The sequence below is a fragment of the Phoenix dactylifera genome, chromosome 5 (assembly GCF_009389715.1).
Source record: "Phoenix dactylifera cultivar Barhee BC4 chromosome 5, palm_55x_up_171113_PBpolish2nd_filt_p, whole genome shotgun sequence".
NCBI lineage: Eukaryota > Viridiplantae > Streptophyta > Magnoliopsida > Arecales > Arecaceae > Phoenix > Phoenix dactylifera.
Window position 1 is genome coordinate 190078 of NC_052396.1, and position 23470 is coordinate 213547.

The 23470-nt window shown below is 41.3% G+C and overlaps 3 protein-coding genes and 1 pseudogene across 3 annotated transcripts in view; 2 read left to right on the forward strand and 2 right to left on the reverse strand.

Annotated features, from left to right (window-relative positions):
- The window catches only part of LOC103714633 (basic leucine zipper 23-like), a 35366-nt gene extending 13255 nt beyond the window's left edge, over positions 1-22111 (forward strand). The window contains exons 2-3 of the mRNA XM_039126346.1: positions 2082-2084; positions 22084-22111. Coding sequence (XP_038982274.1) covers positions 2082-2084; positions 22084-22100 — 20 coding nt within the window. The 3' untranslated portion in view covers positions 22101-22111. The remainder of the gene's footprint in view (positions 1-2081; positions 2085-22083) is intronic.
- LOC103714635 (SKP1-like protein 1) lies at positions 1828-16947 on the reverse strand. Its single transcript, XM_039126347.1, has 3 exons — positions 16574-16947; positions 3386-3761; positions 1828-2287 (listed from the first exon to the last, which is right to left on the reverse strand). The coding sequence occupies exons 2-3, from the start codon at positions 3677-3679 to the stop codon at positions 2114-2116; spliced, it is 468 nt and encodes a 155-aa protein (XP_038982275.1). The 5' UTR covers positions 3680-3761; positions 16574-16947; the 3' UTR covers positions 1828-2113.
- On the forward strand, positions 5636-10072 carry LOC103714648 (annotated as a pseudogene).
- Positions 14626-16557, reverse strand: LOC103699584 (SKP1-like protein 1A). The gene is made up of 2 exons (XM_008781603.4): positions 16209-16557; positions 14626-15085 (listed from the first exon to the last, which is right to left on the reverse strand). The coding sequence occupies exons 1-2, from the start codon at positions 16500-16502 to the stop codon at positions 14912-14914; spliced, it is 468 nt and encodes a 155-aa protein (XP_008779825.2). The 5' UTR covers positions 16503-16557; the 3' UTR covers positions 14626-14911.
- Positions 22112-23470: the final 1359 nt, after the last annotated feature.

A 23470-nucleotide genomic window follows, 5' to 3' on the forward strand; every position in this document is an offset into this window, starting at 1 on the left:
TATCCTCCACCCACTGGCTGCTACTAGCATGGTTAGCCACGTAGCATGTGTCACCTTCAAAACTGCTCCTTGCACCGCATACCTATAGAATTAGAGTCTAGTGCATGCGGTAAATGAAATCAGATTCGTGCATCTTCGGAATACACGACACTCCACTTGGAGCGTGCATTGCTCCATCAAACATCCTCTTGCCACAAATGTTACAAATTGAGCCATCCATCCACAAAAAAATATCATCCTTAATCTCGAATCAATACCAATGCCTCATAAAGCAAACATGGTAAGAACTACCCAAATCCAAAATTCAAGTATCATTAGAAATGACCATACCTTTGGAGACCCTGAGAATCTCTCCAACATCGCCATCATTAATATGCGTAGATGCCATTGCCGCATCCGAAGATCTACTACCATTTTTTGTTTCAATGCATATGGCGGGCATGCTCTTGTAATGTAGTCATACTCTTTACAATAATAACACTGCACTTTGCTCTTATCTCTAAACTTGGATCTTGACCATACACTGCTAAATCCTTTTTCTAATGATCTTTCTCGCTGAGCCTCTTCAATAAGCAAAATCAACATCACCAAGTTCTTTGTTAAAAATTGTTGCATTTCTAAAGTTTATGATCAAACCAGCCCAAGAATTGGGCACCGAGCTAAGTTATATAGCTACTTTTTCCTCATTACCAATCACGACCTTAACCATTGCTAATTGGCTAATCAGTATATTAAACTAGGTACTCTTACAATGAAGCTCCATCTTGCATCCTCAAGGTGTACAATTATTTTCGAAGAAAAATCGTACCCAACATAGATTTTCCTCCATGCATGCATCTCAATTTCTTCCATAATCCTTCAGCGATAGTTTCTGAGAAAATACTAAATAAGAATGACTCATAAAATACCAAATAGAGATCTACCATCACCATTTTTTTCTATTGGTGAATTCTTTATTCATCATTGTGGTAGGTTTCTTCTCTTTATCTTCAAGGACCACATTAATTGCACCCATCCTTCACCAACATGGCCTTTTATCTTTGCCTTTCAGTGTGCAAAGCCAATGCAATTAAATCTTAGAATTTCAAATTTGATTGAAGTGCACGTCATTATGAACAGCCTATTATTTTTCTCTATCTTGGCTCTAAGCTATAACACTTATTAAAACTCCTAGAACAACTGAATAAAATAATTGAAAAATATTAAAAACAAAATTGGCATGGCCCATTAAGATTTAATGTGGTTCACTCCAAAATCCCAATTATGTCCTGTCAAGATGGAGAAAACTTAATAGAAATAATTTTCTTCTCCCATACCTCTCCTTCCTACCTCTTTTATCTCTCTGTAAATTCTGTCTTCTTTTCTTTGCACGCACGCACGCACGCCCGCCCGCCCGCCACGCACCACCCAAAAAAAAAAAAAAGGCGCCGCGGAATCCACCACCACTTACCGCTGAACAACGCCACGCCAACTCCTTTCATAACCGAGGTCGCCGATCTCTTGTTCCAACCAAACCTTGACGTAAGGCCCAAGTCAAATTAGGACTCAACTTCCTGTTCAACGGGTTCCCTAGCGGCAACAGGAAGCTAGGTGACCCAATGTTAAACATTTAGAATTACATGTGAGAATTAGGCTCACATGGAATTAATTGCTTTATTTCATAATATCTTTTTTTATTTTTTTCTGTTTAGCGAGCACATCCGCACCGTGCTATAAGGATTAGAGCCCCTTCTAAAGCCCTGCTAGGGATCCTTGGAGCAAGCATAACGTAAAAAATAAACATGATAATAAAAAAAAAATTGAGTTGCGCCCCAAACACCATATCCATGAGGAATGAGTAATGATAGATTCAACAGAATTGATAGGCCACCATTATTTCAAGGAACAGAATTACTTGGAAACGTTCAAAACTTTTTAACCATTGCCTGCATCCAAAACAGTGAGGTGCATGCGTATACCAATCTGACTATATCGACTAAAGAAGGAGAGCAAGAAAAAGGTCCTGCCAAATTTTTGATGCTCTGCATCTCTTAATCATTTCTATGTTGCAGCTACCAGTTATCAACCCTGTATGAGCATAGCAAGTGTAAAGAGCTCCATCCTTTCTTTTCCTTTATTCAAAGGCCCATAACATCTCCCTCTCGACCTCTCGCAATTCCTCAGCAGAGAAGTCATTCGGGATTTTGAACCACTGCCGGATCTCCGCGAGAGTCCTTCCCTTGATCATATCAGCCGCTCTTTGGCAGCCGAGCTCGAAAAGGCTTTTGATGTTCAGATAGTTGGAGGCCTGGATATCATCAACACAGCAAATATTATGTCATTTACAGCATGATCATAATAAATTCAACTGGCACTTCAAATATTTTAGTCAAAATACATAATGTGGTTGGGTGATTAGGAGGAGATCCAGAGACTCGAAAGGCATGTTCTTAATTTCTTTACTTTTTTTTTCTCTATTCACTCCACAGGCCAATTAAGCATAAAGAAAGTGTTCATTTAATTTTACAACCCTCATCCGCAAAAAAGAATACCACATATTCATTGCAAATGATAAAAAGAAATGCTTATTTATTTCAATGCAAAGGATTAGGAAAACAAAAGAAAATGAATACATAATTCTATTGAACATCTTTCCAATACCTTTGATATAACTGCAAACATGTTGTAAAGTTGTACGGAATTCCCTGCTATAAAGTTAGAAACGAGTAAGGCTTTTACCATTAGTGACTACAAAGTTGAAGAATTAAAGATTGTCTCCTAACTGGGAATAAAAAGAATCAAGAATGGAATATTAAGGAAGATTTTTCTGGGCAATATATAATTCCTTCTCTTTTCTTTGTTAATTGATAATTCCTACATCACCAGAAGAATATCTTGAGCAAGCATGTCGATTAACATTCTAGCCTCGGTTATTGTGTCATTCTATTTACAAAGGTAGGTAATTGGGGCGGGCGATACACAGATTATCTTGCGGAAATCGATGAAATCATTGCGACTTATGATTCATGGTGGATTTCTGAATTATTTTAAGCTTAGCTTGTAGATATGGCTTTGAATTCCACTTATTAGCGACCAAATCAATCCGGTTCTACATCTTGTTGAACGAAAGATTCAGAGTCCCCTTTTCCTCAAGAATCAACCATAAGAATCTGTTTATTTTTTTTTTTTCAAAGATCATTACGAATAAATCCTATAATCGATCAAACCCTATATATCCAGAATCATCGAATCGAGAACATGGAACAAATCATAAACCAATAGAAAACTCTCCACGCCAACAGAATCCCATTCGACCAAAATCCTGACATTAGAAAGCCAATCGAGCAATAGAAGAAAACCGATCGAGTAATAGAAGAGAGAGAGGAGGACGGCAAAAGAATCTCACCACGATGACCTCGTAGAGGACGTCCTGCTCCACGCTGATGTACTCGTCGTCCCAGGCGGCGATCTCCTCCTCAGTGGCGGCAAAGTCGGCGTGCTTCTTGCAGTACTCGAGGACCTTGGCGAGGACTTTGCCGTTGACGTTGGAGACGGGGACCCCGCCGTCGGCGCACCCGTCCTCGATGATGTTCGTGATCGTCGTCGACTGCTTCGCCGCCGCCTCCTCCACCTCGAACTCCTCCCCGTCGGAGCTCCGCAACGTTATCGTCTTCTTCGCATCGCCCGCCGCTGTCGCCATAATCGCCCGTCCGATCGATCGACTCGGAGAAACGCAAGAACCCAAGGTCCGCGCGATCGCTCCCGCTCGCTGTCCCAAGAACCTCGTAAATTGAAGACTGAGGCGAGGTGAGGGCCGCCTATTTATAGGAGACCAGGGCGTCTTGGCGGCGAACTAGGATTGAAATTGAAGGGTTAATTAGCTTAGCTTTTCCGGGTCGAGCGGGAATCTTTAATCCGGATTAGGATTATTTTAAAGTTAACTACGTCGAGGCCCATCATAAAAGCGTCCCGTTCAAGAGCCGGTTTCGCACCGGGCTTCGCCGGTAATCCTAAACACCTAGCCTAAGATCAGCGCGTCCCGTACTCAGCCCGAGCTTAATCCAATAAATTACAAGTGAGCTCCAAATCAAAATAACCCAAATCAGCAACAAATCAAAATTAAGAAAAAAAATCATCTAATTCTCCCTTCATAATTACATTTATAATTCGAAATAAAGGTGAGAGTGGATTGGATGATATCCGTTCGGATCCGTTTTCATATCCGAATCTATCTGGATATGGATAAAAATTTGAACATTTAACTAATATCAGTATCCGTAAAAAAAAAAAAAAAGGATATGGATAGACAACTATCCAATCCGTATCCGAGTATCTAATTTATTTTCTAATTCTATTTAATTTTGTATGTCGCTCATGAATTTTTTATATCTTTGATTCTGTGATCATAAAATTTAATTATATAATTTACATTAGTATTTATATCCAAATTTTTGGTTTTAGATTTTTATCCGTATCCGTATCCGTTTAAAATAAATATGGATATAAATTTTTGCATTCGACTGACACCTATAGCCCGTATCTGTTTAAAATAAATATGGACATAAATTTTTGCATTCGACTAATATCTATAGTCATATCTGTAAAATAAATATGGATATAGATATGTTAGTATCCTATTCGATTTCTGCCCTAATTCCAAATATGTATCAATAATTTATATACAATCTTTAATTAAAAGAATATTTTTTTGAAAGACCGGTATCTTTACTTGTATGATAGACAAGTTTTAGTATTGTGTTTTCACTATAATATAAAATACATACTCTAGTAAAAATATAATACTAAAGATATAGTAAAAATCTATTACAAAATATAGTAAATAGTAAAAATATTGTACTACAGCATTTCTATCATATAAATAAAAATAAAAACTATTCTTCTAATTAAGAATTGCAAACATGAAAACTTAGGCCTGCTCTTAGTGAGGCCTCCGACGACGCTTTGTAAAGCATCGTTTAGGGGCAGATTAGGCCGGGGAGGATTAGGCCTCCAACGACGCTTTTTAAAGCGTCGCATTAGGACACTAAGGCTTCCGTTAAAGCGTCGTCTTAGTTAAGAGATGCTGGATGGGCTTCTGACAATGCTATTAGAAAGCTTCTGACAATGCCTTACCTTCATTCATAAATTAAAGCAACAAGTCCGGACTTGACTCAGACCCGAACCCAGACTAGGATCCGAATTTTTTGGGTCGGGTCTGAGTTATTCATGGATCCGATTCAACCCGAATGACCCGTTGGATCAAAAATTATAGCCGTGGACCTGACTCGATCCGATCTTCAATTGGGTTGGGTCTGAGTCAAAAATTAAAATCCGAGCAAAAAATCGGATTGGATCAAGGTCACTAACGACCTGCCCCATTTGCACCGCTACTCTATTTGCACCGCTACTCTATACCCACTATCCTGTCGACCTGCCCCATTTGCACCGCTACTCTATTTCCACCGCTACTCTATACCCACTATCCTGTCCATCAGTCCATGCTAGCGACCGGTAAAGCCATGCCCGCCACCTCCCGAAACGACCCATTTGCCCCGCTACTCTATGCCTGTCCTATCTATACTAGCGACCGGTAAAGCCATGCCTACCACCTCCTTCAGTTGACATCTCTACAAATACTCAGACCTCCAGAGTAGGAAGGAAGAGCCAATATATTTTGGAATTGGCTGAGACAAAGGATATGATGGGTCCTTCAGTAGTCCATAGCATTTTCTTTCTCCTTGTCTGTCTTCTCTTGGAGGTAGGGATGCTCTGGGGCCAGCAAGAGAACAGAGATGTTTATGTGGTCTACATGGGAGCTGTCCCAGCTGATACCTCTGGGGACATTTTGAAGGAAAACCACCTTCAGCTTCTGGCTTCAGTACTGCAAAGGTTGCTTCCTCTTCAGCTCCTCCTTTTGCCTCTCTCTATTCATTCAGAATTTTCCTTTTAGTATTATTGCAATTTGCAGGTAGGATGTGTTAGCCTAGATGCACAAATATAATTGATAAATTAAATATTTCTAATATTCAAAAACAATAAATAAGAAGAATAAAGTAGCAAATAATTAACTTGACAATATAATAATAAAATGAAGAAAGAGAGAGAAGATGGCCTGTGGATCGAAGCATGCTGATGCGCTGTCCCAGGAAAGTTTATGCCCCCCACGCACGGGTCTGCTGGCACAGATCTCCTAGAGATACGACGATTCAATACAGAACCACGTCTTCCCCGTCAGTGTGCCTCCAGGGAAGAAAAAAGAGCACATTCACGCTTGCAGATAGCTCAAAAGAAACTTAGAAAAATTATGAGGAGAAGAAAAATTTTCTTTATTTCTTTTCTCCCCAATGATCCCTAGAGCCCTTTTTATCTAGACTCTTGGAATAGGGAGAAGAGAAAATTTTGATTGACTTTGAAATGATCCCTAGAGCCCTTTATATAGGCTCAGGTACGTCAAAAGAAGAAGATTCCTCTCCCGCGAATTGATGACGTGTCTTCTTGTGCTCCTTTGATTCTTCAGCTTATTGCATCTTGGCCGTTCATGCTTCCTTCCTTCTTCGAGGGGCCTTTCCATGCTTGCTCTTGCGCTGGATGCATGAAACTTGTCATGGTTTGCTTTCTTTGGAGATTTTTCCATGTTTGCTCCTGCGCTGGATGCATGACACTTGTCATGGTTTGCTTTCTTTAGGAATTTTTCCATGTTTGCTCCCTTGCTTGTGCACGGATGCTTGCCACTTGGCCGTTAACCAATTTGGTTTTCAAATTTTTAAATTATTTGATTTAATTCAACAGGATGTGGAAATTTTAGGAATTAGGACAGAGAATTTCCTGGGCAACATTTATTTCTCGACCCATCTGATGCAGTTCATATTATCTGAAATCTCCCCACAGTTTGTTAGTATTTAATTTAGAGATGTGTCCATCTAGTTTTCCAAGCTCTGCTACCATGCTAAAGGCTTAACATATGCTTCCTTTCCCCCTCGTTTTGGGATTAAACTTTGGATCAGGGGACAGCATGCAGAAAAGACGCTGATCCGGAGCTATGGGCATGGTTTCTCTGGGTTCGCTGCAAGATTGTCAGAGGAAGAGGCCCTTGCCATCAGTAGAAAAGAAGGGGTTGTGTCGGTGTTTGTTGATCCCATCTACCAACTCCACACCACTCGATCATGGGATTTCCTACAGCAAATGGAGACCAACCCGAATCCAGATTCAGACCCAGCCTCATCAACTCAAGCATCAGACACCATTATTGGAATCCTAGACACAGGCAAGCTTCAAAAATCAGAATCCTTCCTATCCAACATAAATTGGTTTCTCCGACCCCAAAGTCTAGGTTCTAAGTATAATTCTTTCATCATTTTTTTGCTTCTAGGAATTTGGCCAGAATCAGAGAGCTTCAGTGATAAAGGCATGGGTGCAATTCCAAGCCGATGGAACGGGACTTGCATGGAAGGGACTGATTTCAATGCATCCAACTGTAACAAGTGAGCTGAAAACAGTGCAGTTGGTAGTTAAGTTAGTTAATACTGTTTATAACCAATGGACGCATGCCCTGGGTTACTAGAATAGAATTGGTTGTGCGCACCTCATGGCCCCACCTGAGAACCTATGACCTGTGTTCTATCACCAAGGAGAAGGCCCCGAGCATTCCTTTTTGAGTCATCGATCCTTTTCTTCTCTTAAACAGGAAGCTGATTGGAGCAAGGTACTACAAGGTTAAAGGATCTGCCTCCCCACGAGATGAAGTTGGTCACGGGACGCACACTGCCTCCACGGCAGGCGGGGATGCGGTCATGCAGGCTTCCTACTACGGCCTTGCAGCAGGGACAGCCAAGGGAGGGTTCACCGCAGCCAGGATCGCTATGTACCAGGTTTGCACATATAAGGGCTGTCCTGGGTATGCAATTCTGGCCGGGTTCGATGATGCCATCGCCGACGGCGTTGACCTGCTCTCGGTGTCGCTGGGGGCCGAACGGAACTCCCGGCCAGACTTCGATAAGGACCCAATTGCCATCGGAGCCTTCCATGCCGTGGCGAAGGGGATTACAGTGGTGTGCTCTGCCGGGAATGATGGACCCGGCGCCGGTACAGTGGTGAACGCGGCCCCGTGGATTCTAACAGTTGCTGCCACGACCATCGATCGGCGTTTTGAGTCTGATATCGTGTTGGGTGGGAGCAACAAGGCAGTCAGCGTATGATATTCTCGCTGTTTTATTTTTGGATCTTTTGTTTCTTTGGATTCATTTCTTGAGAGAATTCCTTTGGATTCATCAATCCACGGAAATTAGCCAACTTCTTTCTGCTGGTCTTGTTCTTGTTATTGGAAATTGCAGGGTCAGGCAATAAACTTCTCTAATTTGGAGAAGTCACCAGTATATCCGTTGATCTATGGCGGATCAGCCAAGTCTAATTCTAGCTCTAGCGTCGAATCAGCAAGGTTAGTGAAATGAGACAAATCTTCTAATCTAAACATCTACCCGAAAGAGATTATAGAATACTTCGACTCTATTGATCTCAAAATGAATAATTCAGTCGCTGCGAGCTCGGCGCATTGGATGGAAGCAAGATCAAAGGAAAGATTGTTCTTTGCAAGCACTTCCACAACGATTCGCAACTCGGGTGCAGTTGGTGCGATCTTGATTGATGACTTGGGAGTAGCCGTTGCTACCGCTTACGTCTCCTTTCCAGCGACTGAAGTCTCCTCGCAAGCAGCGGAAGAGATACTCACCTACATCAAGTCCACCAAGTAAAAGAAAACGAAAAATAACAAATTCTTCTTGTATGCATGGCCGCATCAACTTGTTACTTCACCATTACTAAGTGTGCTTCTTGTATTTTTTTTTCCGAAGGAACCCAGTTGCCACAATCCTTCCAACAATCACAGTTACGAAATATAAGCCAGCACCAATGGCGGCCTACTTCTCTTCAAGAGGCCCTTCTCCTCAAACTAGTAACATTCTCAAGGCAGGTTCAATCTTCATCTTTTTCAAACTTTTTTGGTCCTTGTAGGGCATCCTTTGTGTCAAAATTAATTGTGTTCGAGTGATGAAGATGGTAAAGAGAATAGAGATTTATGTCTGCAGCCCGACATCGCTGCTCCTGGAGTCAACATCCTTGCAGCATGGATACCAAGCGACTCCTCAGAGGTTCCCCAAGGCCAGAAGCCTTCAGCATTCAATTTTGACTCCGAGACTTCCATGGCCTGCCCGCATGTTTCTGGAATCGCGGCCACCATCAAAGCTTCGAATCCTACTTGGAGTCCAGCCGCTATCCGGTCAGCCATCATGACCACAGGTATCAAGCTCCTCATTTCGAACTGTTTGAGACTACATTGCTTGTTTTTGTTTCAGTTCGAAACTAATTTCGAACTCATCTGGGTGTGATGCCGCCCGACATATAGCAACTCAGACGAACAACGATAAGGCTTCAATCACAACTGACTCGGGATCTACAGCGACGCCATATGACTATGGAGCCGGGGAAGTAAACCCAACAGGTGCACTGCAACCGGGTCTGGTGTATGAAGTAGGAACCGAAGATTACTTGCAGTTTCTGTGCAACTACGGATACCAGTCATCAGAAATCAAACTCATAACAACCATTCCGGATGGATTTGAGTGCCCAGAGAACTCAAGCAAGGACTTGATCTCCAATCTGAATTACCCGTCGATCACCATCTCGAGCTTGATGGGGAATGGGAGAAAGATAGTGGACAGGACGGTCACCAATGTGGGAGCTGAGGAGGAAACCACGTACGTTGCGAGCATTCAGTCTCCACCTGGGATAGACGTGAAGGTGACGCCCGGTAAACTGCAGTTCACGAAGAACATCAAGAAACTGAGCTACCAAGTTATCTTTTCCGCTGTGAACTCTTCAACAAAAGGTGACCTCTTGGGTTCCATCACTTGGTCAGATGGAACATGCAAGGTTAGAAGCCCATTAGTAGTCAGCAGCAATTGAGCGAAATGCTTGGTCTTCCTGCAGATGTGTATCAGATAATTTACACAAATGCTGTCGCAATCAAAATAATATTTTTAAAAAAATCCACTTCAGTGGGATAATGAGGCAGAAAGTTCAGATCTTTTGACCATTTATACACTAAGGAATGATTCATCAGGTCTAGATTCTTGCGGCAGGCAGTGACGAGTCAGGAGCTGGAGGCTTACAGACCGGTGGAGGGAGCAGTGGCGATCTCCCATCTGTTATTCGCTGATGATTGCCTGCTTTTAGTCAGGTCTTCGAGGCAGTCGGCTCGAGTTATAGATCAGATTCTTCGGAATTACTGTGCTCTTTTTGGGCAGCAGGTCAATTTGGCCAAATCTGCTGTTATCTTTAGTCCGAAGACGCGCGGGGCGCTGAAGCTCTCTATACTGGAGGTTCTAGGAGTGGGAGAACAGGGTGGCCTGATGTCTTATCTGGGGGTACCATTATATGGTCGACGACTGAGGATTAGGGATTGTGTGTCCCTTGTGACTAGTGTCAGACGCAGGCTGGAGGGTTGGCAGTCTCATTCATTGTCTATGATGGGGAGGATCACCCTGGTGCGTTCTGTACTTTCATCTGTCCCTATTTATCTTCTATCCCACGTCGATATTCCGGTGGCAGTCTTGAGGTCCCTTGAGCAGCTGTTCAGGGAGTTTATCTGGGGGAGGAGTAGCGGCAGAGGTGGGATCCATTTGGTGGCCTGGAAGATTGTATGCCAGCCGACCAGTGCCGGGGGGCTGGGGGTGCAGTCCTTGGTGACGAGACGGGAGGTGTTAGCGGCGAGGCATGCAGTCAGATTTGTGCTTGAGCCCGAGAGTATGTGGTCCTCACTGATGAGGGCCAAATATGGTGTCTTGGTGCCTGGGGGGCGGGTGGAGCGTCACCACTCTCCGATATGGCGAGTGATGTGTGCCAGGGCTATGGTGGTGCTTCCGGAGATCAGATGGGTGATTGGTGATGGCCGCTCGATAGATGTGCTGGAGGATAGCTGGGTGACCGAGTGGCCGATCTGTCGTCTGCCGACCATGGTGGACTCTGCGAGATTAGCTGGGTGCAGGATCAGAGATCTGTTGGATTCTGAGGGGAGCCATTGGAGGGTGGGGATTATCAGGGAGGCGTTTGGTGAGCAGTTGGCGGAGTTGATTTTGGCCCTGCCAATCCCCTCTGGAGGGGTGTCGGATAGGCTGCTTTGGACTCCGACAGGGCGGTCGCGGGTGAGGGCCAGGGATCTTCTTGCGCTGTTCTGCAGGGCGCCAGCTCGACAGATCGCTGGAGGCTGGATATGGAGATTACGGATTCACCCACGGGTGGCACTTTTCATCTGGAAGGTGGCTTGGGGCTGTCTCCCGACTAGGAGTTTGCTTGTTCGGCGTGGTATGGGGGTATCTCAGTTTTGTGAGACATGCGGTGATATCATGGAGACCATTGAGCATGTTCTCCTGCAGTGCCCTAGAGCTCGAGAGATATGGCAGTGTTCTTCGGTTCCCTTGCTTGATGCGGTAGTCTCGACGCAGGATCTGCTGCGGGTGTTGAGAGATTCCATGTGTAGGCCCGGGTTGGCAGCGGAGGGGATATTGAGGGCGTACCTGTCCTATCACATTTGGTTGGATAGGAACGCAGGCATATTTGAGGGGAGGCGGGTGCTTCCGAGGATGGTGGTGGATAGAGCGGCACAACATGCGAGGGAGGTTATGGCGGCTGCCTCTGAGTTTTCTTCTGGGATGGCCAGGGACACCTGGGGTATTTCTCACGCTGTTTCAGCGCCCCATTTCGTTATTGTCTCTTGGGTACCCCCACCCCCTGGCTATCTCAAAGTAAACTTCGATGGCAGTAGGTCACTAGACGGTTTGACTGGAGGGGTCGGCTTTGTGATCAGGGATCACGGTGGTAGGTTGGTGGCCGCAGGTGGGCGTCGGACACATGGGATTACAGTTGTTGGAGCGGAGCTGCGGGCTGCTTGGGAGGGCTTATCCTATGCCAGGCAGGTCCTTGGCGCCGAACGAGTGTTCCTTGAGGGAGACTCTGTGGTGGTGATCGATTGGATTCGGGGGGTGGACAAGTACGGTGACGGTCACCCCCTTATTCGGGAGACTCGGAGAATGGCTTAGATGATGGTCGGATTCCAGATTGGTCATATGTTTAGAGAGGCGAACAGGGCCGCAGACCGGGTCGCCTCTTTTGTGGCCCGACATTCCGGGGATGTTTTGTGGACGTCTACTATAGACGCTCCTTCTCCTTTGTTGTCTTTTATTTCTACGGACGTGGCGGGTTGTACTCATGTTAGATCTATATGAATGAGTAGCCGTTTTTTACCAAAAAAAAAAAATGATTCATCCAATATATTAATGGGGTCTATGTGCATGTCTGCACGGGGATATCCATGGATACGGCATGCAACTTAATTTCAGCAAAAGTGATGCCCTAATATGACATGGTCACAAGCTATGGAAACCCTAAATTGCTGCAATATGGCATATTATTATCTCAACGTAGGCGTTTTGTCACCCTGTCGACTGAGTTCAAGAGAGAATAACACTTGCCACTAAGATCTGCTTGGCTCCTCACAAAGCCGGCCCAAACCATGTCATTAATGGAGAGACCTAAAAGTTATTGTCAGGAATTCTGATTCAGTTTATAAAATGTCAGATTCCACTGCCGGGCAAATATGAATTGCCCGGTATTCCACCAGAAAGTCACACTTCCCATGAAAGATACCGCAAGTCATCTTATCCTCATTTCTTACCCATTGTTAGTTTTTTTGGCTAGACCGGATGATTTATACAACACATATATGGATGTACTAAAAAATAAATAAAAAATAAAATATTAAGAAGTTCCCAAAATAGCTTCCTATCCTCCACCCACAGGCTGCTATTGTCATGGTTAGCCACGTAGCATGTGTCACCTTCAAAACTACTCCTTGCACCGCATACCTATAAAATTAGAGTCTAGTGCATGCGGTAAATGAAATCAGATTCGTGCATCTTCGGAATACATGACACTCCACTCGGAGCGTGCATTGCTCCATCAAACATCCTCTTGCTTCAAATGTTACAAATTGAACCATCCATCAACAAAAAAATATCATCCTTAATCTTGAATCAATACCAATACCTCATAGAGCAAACATGGTAAGAACTACCCAAATCCAAAATTCAAGTATCATTAGAAGTGACCATACCTTTGGAGACCCTGAGAATCTCTCCAACATCGCCATCATTAATTTGCGTAGATGCCATTGCCGCATCCAAAGATCTACCACCATTTTTAGTTTCAATGCATGTTGCGGGCATGCTCATCTAATGTAGTCATACTCTTTACAATAATAACACTGCACTTTGCTCTCATCTCTAAACTTGGATCTTGACCATACACTGCTAAATCCTTTTTCTAATGATCTTTTTTGCTGAACCTCCTCAATAAACAATATCAACATCGGCAAGTTCTTTGCTAACAATTGTTGCATTTCTAAAGTTCATGATCAAACCAACCCAAGAATTGGGCATCGAGCTAAGTTATATAACTACTTTTTTCTCACTACCAATCACAACCTTAACCACTACTAATTGGCTAATCAGTATATTAAACTAGGTATTCTTACAATGAAGCTCCATTTGCATCCTCAAGGTATACAATTGTTTTCGAAGAAAAATCTTACCTAGCATAGATTTTCCTTCGTGCATGCTTCTCAATTTCTTCCATAATCCTTTAGCAATGGTTTTTGAGAAAAATACTAAGTAAGAATGACTCATCAAGTACTAAATAGAGATCTACCATCACCATTTTTGACCTATTGGCGAATTCTTTATTCATCGTTGTCGTAGGTTTTTTCTCTTTATCTTCAAGGACCACATTAATTGCACCCATCCTTCACCAACATGGCCTTTTATCTTTGCCTTTCATCAGTGTGCAAAGCCAATCTAAGTGCATGTCATTATGAACAATCTATTATTTTTCTCTATCTTGGCTCTAAGCTATAACACTTATTAAAACTCCTCGAACAACTGAATAAAATAATTGAAAAATATTAAAAACAAAATTGGCATGGCACATTAAGATTTAATATGGTTCACTCCAAAATCCCAATTATGTCCTGTCAAGATGGAGAAAAATCTAATAGAAATAATTTTCTTATCCTCTGTCTCTCCTTCCTACCTCTTTTATCTTTCTGTAAATTCTGTCTTCTTTCCTCCCACTTTGCACGCACGCCCGCCCGACCGCCCGCCCGCCCGCCACGCACCACCAAAAAAAAAAAAAAAAAAGCGCCGCGGAGGCCACTACCACTTGCCGCTGAAGAACGCCACGCCAACTCCTTTCATAACCGAGGTCGCCGATCTCTTGTTCCAACCAAACCTTGACGTAAGGCCCAAGTCAAATTAGGACTCAACTTCCTGTTCAACGGGTTCCCTAGCGGCAACAGGAAGCTAGGTGACCCAATGTTAAACATTTAGAATTACATGTGAGAATTAGGCTCACATGGAATTAATTGCTTTATTTCATAATATCTTTTTTTATTTTTTTCTGTTTAGCGAGCACATCCGCACCGTGCTATAAGGATTAGAGCCCCTTCTAAAGCCCTGCTAGGGATCCTTGGAGCAAGCATAACGTAAAAAATAAACATGATAATTAAAAAAAAATTGAGTTGCGCCCCAAACACCATATCCATGAGGAATGAGTAATGATAGATTCAACAGAATTGATAGGCCACCATTATTTCAAGGAACAGAATTACTTGGAAACGTTCAAAACTTTTTAACCATTGCCTGCATCCAAAACAGTGAGGTGCATGCGTATACCAATCTGACTATATCGACTAAAGAAGGAGAGCAAGAAAAAGGTCCTGCCAAATTTTTGATGCTCTGCATCTCTTAATCATTTCTATGTTGCAGCTACCAGTTATCAACCCTGTATGAGCAGAGCAAGTGTAAAGAGCTCAATCCTTTCTTTTCCTTTATTCAAAGGCCCATAACATCTCCCTCTTGACCTCTCGCAATTCCTCAGCAGAGAAGTCATTCGGGATTTTGAACCACTGCCGGATCTCCGCAGGAGTCCTTCCCTTGATCATATCAGCCGCTCCGCGGCAGCCGAGCTCCAAAAGGCTTTTGATGTTCAGATAGTTGGAGGCCTGGATATCATCGACACAGCAAATATTATGTCATTACAGCATGCTCATAATAAATTCAACTGGCACTTCAAATATTTTAGTCAAAATACATAATGTGGTTGGGTGATTAGGAGGAGATCCAGAGACTCGAAAGGCATGTTCTTAATTTCTTTACTTTTTTTTTTCTCTATTCACTCCACAGGCCAATTAAGCATAAAGAAAGTGTTCGTTTAATTTTACAACCCTCATCCGCAAAAAAGAATACCACATATTCATTGCAAATGATAAAAAGAAATGCTTATTTATTTCAATGCAAAGGATTAGGAAAACAAAAGAAAATGAATACATAATTCTATTGAACATCTTTCCAATACCTTTGATATAACTGCAAACATGTTGTAAAGTTGTACAGAATTCCCTGCTATAAAGTTAGAAACGAGTAAGGCTTTTACCATTAGTGACTACAAAGTTGAAGAAGTAAGGATTGTCTCCTAAGTCCTGACTGGGAATAAGAAGAATCAAGAATGGAATATTAAGGAAGACTTTTCTGGGCAATATATAATTCCTTCTCTTTTCTTTGTTAATTGATAATTCCCACATCACCATTCACCGAATCACCAGACGAACATCTTGAGCAAGCATGTCGATTAACATTCTAGCCTCGGTTATCGTGTCATTCTATTTACAGAGGTAGTAGGTGATTGGGGCGGGCGATACACAGATTATCTTGCGGAAATCGATGAAATCATTGCGACTTATGATTCATGGTAGATTTCTGAATTATTTTAAGCTCGGCTTGTAGATATGGCTTTGAATTCCACTTATTGGCGACCAAATCAATCCGGTTCTACATCTATTGTTGAACCAAAGATTCAGAGTCCCCTTTTCCTCAAGAATCAACCATAAGAATCTGTTTCTTTTTTTCTTCAAAGATCATTTCGAATAAATCCTATAATCGATCAAACCCTATATATCCAGAATCATCGAATCGAGAATATGTAACAAATCATAAACCAATAGAAAACTCTCCACGCCAACAGAATCCCATTCGACCAAAATCCTGACATTAGAAAGCCAATCGAGCAATAGAAGAAAACCGATCGAGTAATAGAAGAGAGAGAGGAGGACGGCAAAAGAATCTCACCACGATGACCTCGTAGAGGACGTCCTGCTCCACGTTGATGTACTCGTAGTCCCAGGCGGCGATCTCCTCCTCAGTGGCGGCAGAGTCGGCGTGCTTCTTGCAGTACTCGAGGACCTTGGCGAGGACTTTGCCAGTGACGTTGGAGACGGGGATCCCGCCGTCGGCGCACCCGTCCTCGATGATGTTCGTGAGCGTCTTCGACTGCTTCGCCGCCGCCTCCTCCACCTCGAACTCCTCCCCGTCGGAGCTCCGCAACGTTATCGTCTTCTTCGCATCGCCCGCCGCTGTCGCCATAATCGCCGTCCGATCGATCGACTCGGAGAAACGCAAGAACCCAAGATCCGCGCGATCGCTGTCCCAAGAACCTCGTAAATTGAAGACTGAGGCGAGGTGAGGGCCGCCTATTTATAGGAGACCAGGGCGTCTTGGCGGCGAACTAGGATTGAAATTGAAGGGTTAATTAGCTTAGCTTTTCCGGGTCGAGCGGGAATCTTTAATCCGGATTAGGATTATTTTAAAGTTAATTACGTCGAGGCCCATCATAAAAGCGTCCCGTTCAAGAGCCGGTTTCGCACCGGGCTTCGCCGGTAATCCTAAACACCTAGCCTAAGATCAGCGCGTCCCGTACTCAGCCCAAGCTTAATCCAATAAATTACAAGTGAGCTCCAAATCAAAATAACCCAAATCAGCAACAAATCAAAATTAAGAAAAAAAATCATCTAATTCTCCCTTCATAATTACATTTATAATTCGAAATAAAGGTGAGAGTGGATTGGATGATATCCGTTCGGATCCGTTTTCATATCCGAATCTATCTGGATATGGATAAAAATTTGAACATTTAACTAATATCAGTATCCATAAAAAAAAAAAAAGGATATGGATAGACAACTATCCAATCCGTATCCGAGTATCTAATTTATTTTCTAATTCTATTTAATTTTGTATGACACTCATGAATTTTTTATATCTTTGATTCTGTGATCATAAAATTTAATTATATAATTTACATTCGTATTTATATCCAAATTTTTGGTTTTCGATTTTTATCCGTATCCGTATCCGTATCCGTTTAAAATAAATATGGATATAAATTTTTGCATTCGACTGACACCTATAGCCCGTATCTGTTTAAAATAAATATGGACATAAATTTTTGCATTCGGCTAATATCTATAGTCATATCTGTATTCGTCAAACGAAATAAATATGGATATAGATATGTTAGTATCCTATTCGATTTCTGCCCTAATTCCAAATATGTATCAATAATTTATATACAATCTTTAATTAAAAGAATATTTTTTTGAAAGACCGGTATCTTTACTTGTATGATAGACAAGTTTTAGTATTGTGTTTTCACTATAATATAAAATACATACTCTAGTAAAAATATAATACTAAAGATATAGTAAAAATCTATTACAAAATATAGTAAATAGTAAAAATATTGTACTACAGCATTTCTATCATATAAATAAAAATAAAAACTATTCTTCTAATTAAGAATTGCAAACATGAAAACATCTATTTAGAAAGTAGGGTGCCAACCAGCCCAGAACATAAATTATGTTGAGAAGGCACATTAAGTTCCATGAAATTTTCATGAGTTTTTTGCATGGATACCCTTCTAAATATAAGATTTTACGTGAATACCCTTCCAAAATTGATATTTGCATGTATACCTTCGTAAAACTCTATTATTGTACAAATATCCTTAATATAACGGTTGTTCTAATGGTGTTAAAAAAAATCATATTTATATTAATTAAAAATAAAATTAAAATTTGAAATGGCGTTATTAGCCTCACCTTTCTCACACCCCTCCCAAGCGCCCGGCTTCCCACACCCACCCACCGCCCCCCGGACGGCGCCCGGCTTCCGCCCCCCCGGCCAACGGCTTCCCCCATGCCTGCCCGCCCTCGACGTATCGAGATCGCGATCGCGATGGCGAGAGCCATGGCGCGCGAGATCAAGATCCCGCTGGCCATGGGGAGCGAGGTCTGCCCGAGAACGCGATGCAGCTCGCCCGCGATCTCCTTCCTCCTTCCTCCCTGTTCTCCTTCCTCATTGGCTGGCATTTCCCATCCCTTTAGAGAATAATAAGGCCATGGGAGCAAGCTAACAAGGGAAGAGTAAGGCACTGTTGGGGAAGCCGAAGCGGAGGGGAGGGGAGGGAAGAGTAAGGCACTGTTGGGGAAGCCGAAGCAGGGCACGAGGGAGGGAGTGGGAGTGGGGGGGGGTGGTGGAGGTGGGGATGGAAGAGTAAGGGTAATAATGTCATTTTAATTTTAATTTTTATTTTAATTAATATAAATGTATTTTTTTTAACAACAACCGTTATATTAGGGATATTTGTACAATAACAGAGTTTTACGAGGGCATACATGTAAATATCAATTTTGAAAAGGTATTTACGCAAAATTCGATATTTAGAAGAATATTCATGCAAAAAACTCAATTTTCATAAAGTTTAGAAATGCTACAACCCAATCTCATAGGTACTTGAGAGAGGCTATACAAATCATAAAATAGCCAACAAGAAGCAAAAAAAATTAAATCTCTTAGCAAAATTAAGTTGGAAACTGAGGGTAAGCTCACAAATTTCAAGTATATTAAGAATGTTGCTGTTGCACATATGATGCCTTTACATGAATACAGCCATTATGTAATACGAACTGTTTAATTCATTTATGAAAACCAGTAGTTTGCATTACCTAGTCATCTGAAGCATTAGCTCAACAAATGATTGCATGCAACTTGTGATATGATGTTCTCCCCTTTTTTAGAGCTCTTTGTTGCAACCTTTTTCTTTTGCCATTTCTACTATCTTTTCATCTCTCCAGCCACCTGACAACATAATTGGGTATATGCTTCTCTGAGATCATACGCACAGCAGAACTCTCATTAGATTCAGTTTTACTGTTTCTTGGGATCATATCCACCGCAACATCATGTTTGCTTGTGATCGACGATATGATGGATACATATATGAGCATAACTTACACTTGCATAATCGGACTAATGCATGTAGTGCTCTAGATTAACTATGTTATTATTGGTTACCCCATCATGGGCTGGAAACGTGACCACAGTTAGTCTAAAGCTGGAAATAAAAAGGGATTGATGTGTGGATGTGAAATTGATTAAATGAACATGGACTTTGGGTTATCTCGTTATTATTGGTTTGCCCGTCACAGGCTCTAAGTGTGACACTATTGGTTTGCCCCATCATAGGCTCTAAGTGTGACACTATTGGTTTGCCTATCACAGGCTCTAGGTGTGACACTATTGGTTTGCTCGTCACAGGTTCTAAGTATGACACTATTGATTAGTTTGCCCCATCATAGGCTCTAAGTGTGACACTATTGGTTTGCCCGGCCATCACAGGTTCTAAGTATGATACTATTGGTTTGCCCATCACATGCTCTAAGTGTAATACTATTGGTTTGCCCCATCACGGGCTGGAAACGTGACCGAGATTTGGCCCAAAGTCAAAAAAATAATTGATCCGGATCAAGTTTAAAAGGAATAGAATTAAAAACATTAATGAAGATATTTGAGATATTGCATGACATATCACACTTGAGTGGCTAGATTTTTGTTGAAATTTGACGTGCATATTTATACCGATTGTTCGAGCCTTTTGATAGCCGGTTTATGATTTCATGATATGTGCATCAATTTCTTGTGGTTTTCAAATTCATATTATTGCTGTGTTGGTATGAATGTGTAGGAATTCTTACTGGGCTGTAAAGCTCACCCTCCTTATTCTTTCTCTGTTCAGAGTTGCAGGATGCATAAACATGGATGGATTGGGTGTGGAGTGCGAGTGTAAGAGTCATTAATTAGTTAGATAGTTTATTTGATACCGATGAATATTAAAAGTTCTTGTAATTGAACCAATTTGATTATCTGGATATATTGGATTTGTCTATTTGAATTAATTAATTAAGTATGGATTTATTGGATTTTTGTTTATTTTAGACCTTGCATGATCTTTAGGGCACTTCTCTATGACTCATGTGGCCGATCGCATACCAGACTTGGGTGCTGGGTTCAATGCGTGACACCTTATGCCAGTTCTAACGTAGCATATGCAATTGGGTGGATTATAGAGTTAAAAGCCAGAACTGCAGACAAAATCAGGCCAATGAGGGATCGCTAGCACACTATGACTGAGTAGTATAACTAATATTCCAAAGGATGAGGTCTAACCACATCAGTCTCTCTAAGCACATCCTCCATTGCAGCAGCTCTTTTCCAAGTAACAGGCTGCTCACCATTTGCTTTCAGGAACTGTCCATATGCTGCACTAGAAGAAGATGGTGACATGGAATTTTGAGTTTCAGCTGAGTCTCTTGGAATGTCAAGAGATAGTGAAACAAGCGATGACAACAACATGCCTGTGACAAATTCTTCTCTAGTCTAGTTGCCTGATACAGATCGTAGTATATCAGATTCATCTTGAAACCCTCAACCTGTTGTAAAGCAGACAAAAATGAAGTCAATGACAGTGTAATAAAACCAGCAATCAAAACAATTCGTTTATAGTCTTGTTCATAACACCGTCTATTGTATCTTCAGTTCTTATATTATAGATATTGTTTAATATTGTTTTCCAATATGATTCCATGCAACAAATTCTGACCGTCTTATGGGATTCTTTTTGTTTTTATATTCTAGCTAATCAGTAGCTGAATTCACTAGAGTTAGACCATAAATTTATGATAAAAAGTTATGTTAAATTCTGTATTCAATTAAGACACTCTGAAGAGATAACTTTGAAAGTAAATTAAGCAATATGGAGCTGTATACAGCTACTGGGTTTAGTCTCCTTAGTGTTGTGTTATAAGCATATGTTTGCATGAGAGCAGGTGTACGTCCACAATTTTGTAATTTATCACTACATCCAAATGGATACAGACATTGCATCTCTAGTAGAATCTAATAATGGTAAGCTAAAATATTGCACAATTTGGGTATAAATTGTTCCCAGATGAACTTAGAAGGATCAACATCTTCTTCGTCATAATAAATGATTCCATCAACATTTGGATTAAATTTTTTGATTTGATTTGATCCAATTTACATAAATACTAAGTATTTTTTGTATTTGGAAAAAAAAATGATCAAAACTTTGATTGGATATCTCGAAATTGTGTATTAGTAGGCTAGCATGATCTGAACTATAGACGGCTGGGCCACATTGCAACAAAAATAAAATTTTGGTGGCTAATTGAATTTTTTTAAATAGTTGGTGCCTAAGTGTAATTAGCCCAAACTTGAAGGGGTGTCTCTATAATTTTTTTTTCTTTTATACAATAGAAAAACATACTAAAATCGTCATCAAAACTTTCTCATCATGGATTTTGTACATAGGAACTCGTAAATATTTAATGGAAACAGTGTTGTGTTACTTGTCTTTTTTCTGTGCAATTTGCTTATGAAATTCCTTGCATTTTCAATAATATTTTGTCTTTTCATATCTATTAACTGTTTTATATTATTCTCGGGTTTGTCTTTCATGATCAAGGTCATTTAATTTTGCAGGTTTGATAAATGTGTAATCTGAATTTTACTAGAAGAAACATAAGACTTTTCCGTTGTTAGTACTCTATATTATTCTGTGACTTGTGTTAAAAATTAACACCGTTTATGCTATTCGCTACCAATTTTGTTACTGTGACTCTCAGATGATTATGTAATTGCAGTTATAATATTGGATTGAACTTTTTGACATCCTTGATGCATGATGTGGTATCTCGTTTATTTTTGTTGACCATCTATCATTTTCTATTTTGATATGGCTGGGCTTCATGAGCATCTGGTGTCTCAATTCTTATGATGGCTTCTTCTTCAGGATCATGTGCAGCAACAACAGATGGTTGACCATGTTGGCCATGAATTTTACAGTCAGTAAACAAAGTGTTCGAGAAAACTGCACTGCCTGAACTGCTTCCTATGGAGCCATTTGTTTTGGTAGAACAAAAGATCTTATTAGTGTTCTTTTATTGGATTTGGGCTTGTTCCTTTTGACATCCTCTATCCTTCTACAACTTTAAAGGTTTGCTTTTTATCTTTTATAATATCTACTTGCACATCAGATGGTCTACAATGTCTGTGGAGATAATCTGTGTATATATACATGTGATCCTGTGCTTGCTGCTCTCATCATTCAAAGGCTTTAATATCATTATTATTAGTATCATTATAATTTCTTGTTGACACAAAGATTGTGGCACATTGCACTACAGGAAACTAGGCCTTTCCCGACGCTTTTTTGGAGCTTTGCCGACGCTAATTAGCGTCGGCTAAAATACCCCCGACGCAAAGCCAAGCGTTGGCAAAGCGTCGGATATACCAGAGTGGGAAAAGTTTTTGCCGACGCTTGAGTAAAGCGTCGGCAAAAACATGGCTTTACCGACGCTTATATAGCGTCGGCGATGAGAGGTTTCCCCGACGCTTTTTAGCGTCGGAATTGCTCAACTTTCGCCGACGCTTTAAGCGTCGGAAATTACTACATTTTTTACCGACGCTTCTGTGCGTCGGCAATTCCTGATTTACCGATACTTTTTTGCGTCGGCAATTCCAGATTTTTCCCGAGCGTTTTTGCACATTAACTTTTCCCCGACGCTTTTAAGCGTCGGCACAAGCATCAGGGACCTCTTTATTCATGGAGCTCTTTATTCATGCCGCATCCGCTGGGCTCTTTATTCATGGGCTCTTTAGTCATCCCCAAAACACTGTTTTTTTTTCATTAATCCTAATTAGGATTTTGACAAGACAGATCTAATAATCCTTCTTTATCCAGCAAAATCTGAAGAACTACTGAATATTTTTGGAATCGCTTTTATCATCATTCTAGAAACATTCCTGTGAACTCGTACGTTTATTCTGCACCCCTCAATACCACAACTGAAATTCAATCAGAGAAAACAAGTCGCCTATTTTTGAAATATTTCTTATTTCAATGGCCTAGTATCCAGCATCATTGTCTGCTAGAGCACTGCCAACTTGAAACTAGTGAGCTTATTTAAGCAGATGCAATAAAAACAGCCAAAGTAAATAATCTGGAAAGAAGCTAGCAGAACATATATCCAACTATTATTTAAATTTAACTCCAGCAAACTTGATTTGACCAGTTCTCAATTTCTTCTATCGTTGTTTAACTTGTGACATCATTCTTGAGTTGCTTTCTTCTTGCAGAAGTGAGGATTCAAGCATACCATTAGCATCCAATTTAGTTGGTCCCTTTATCT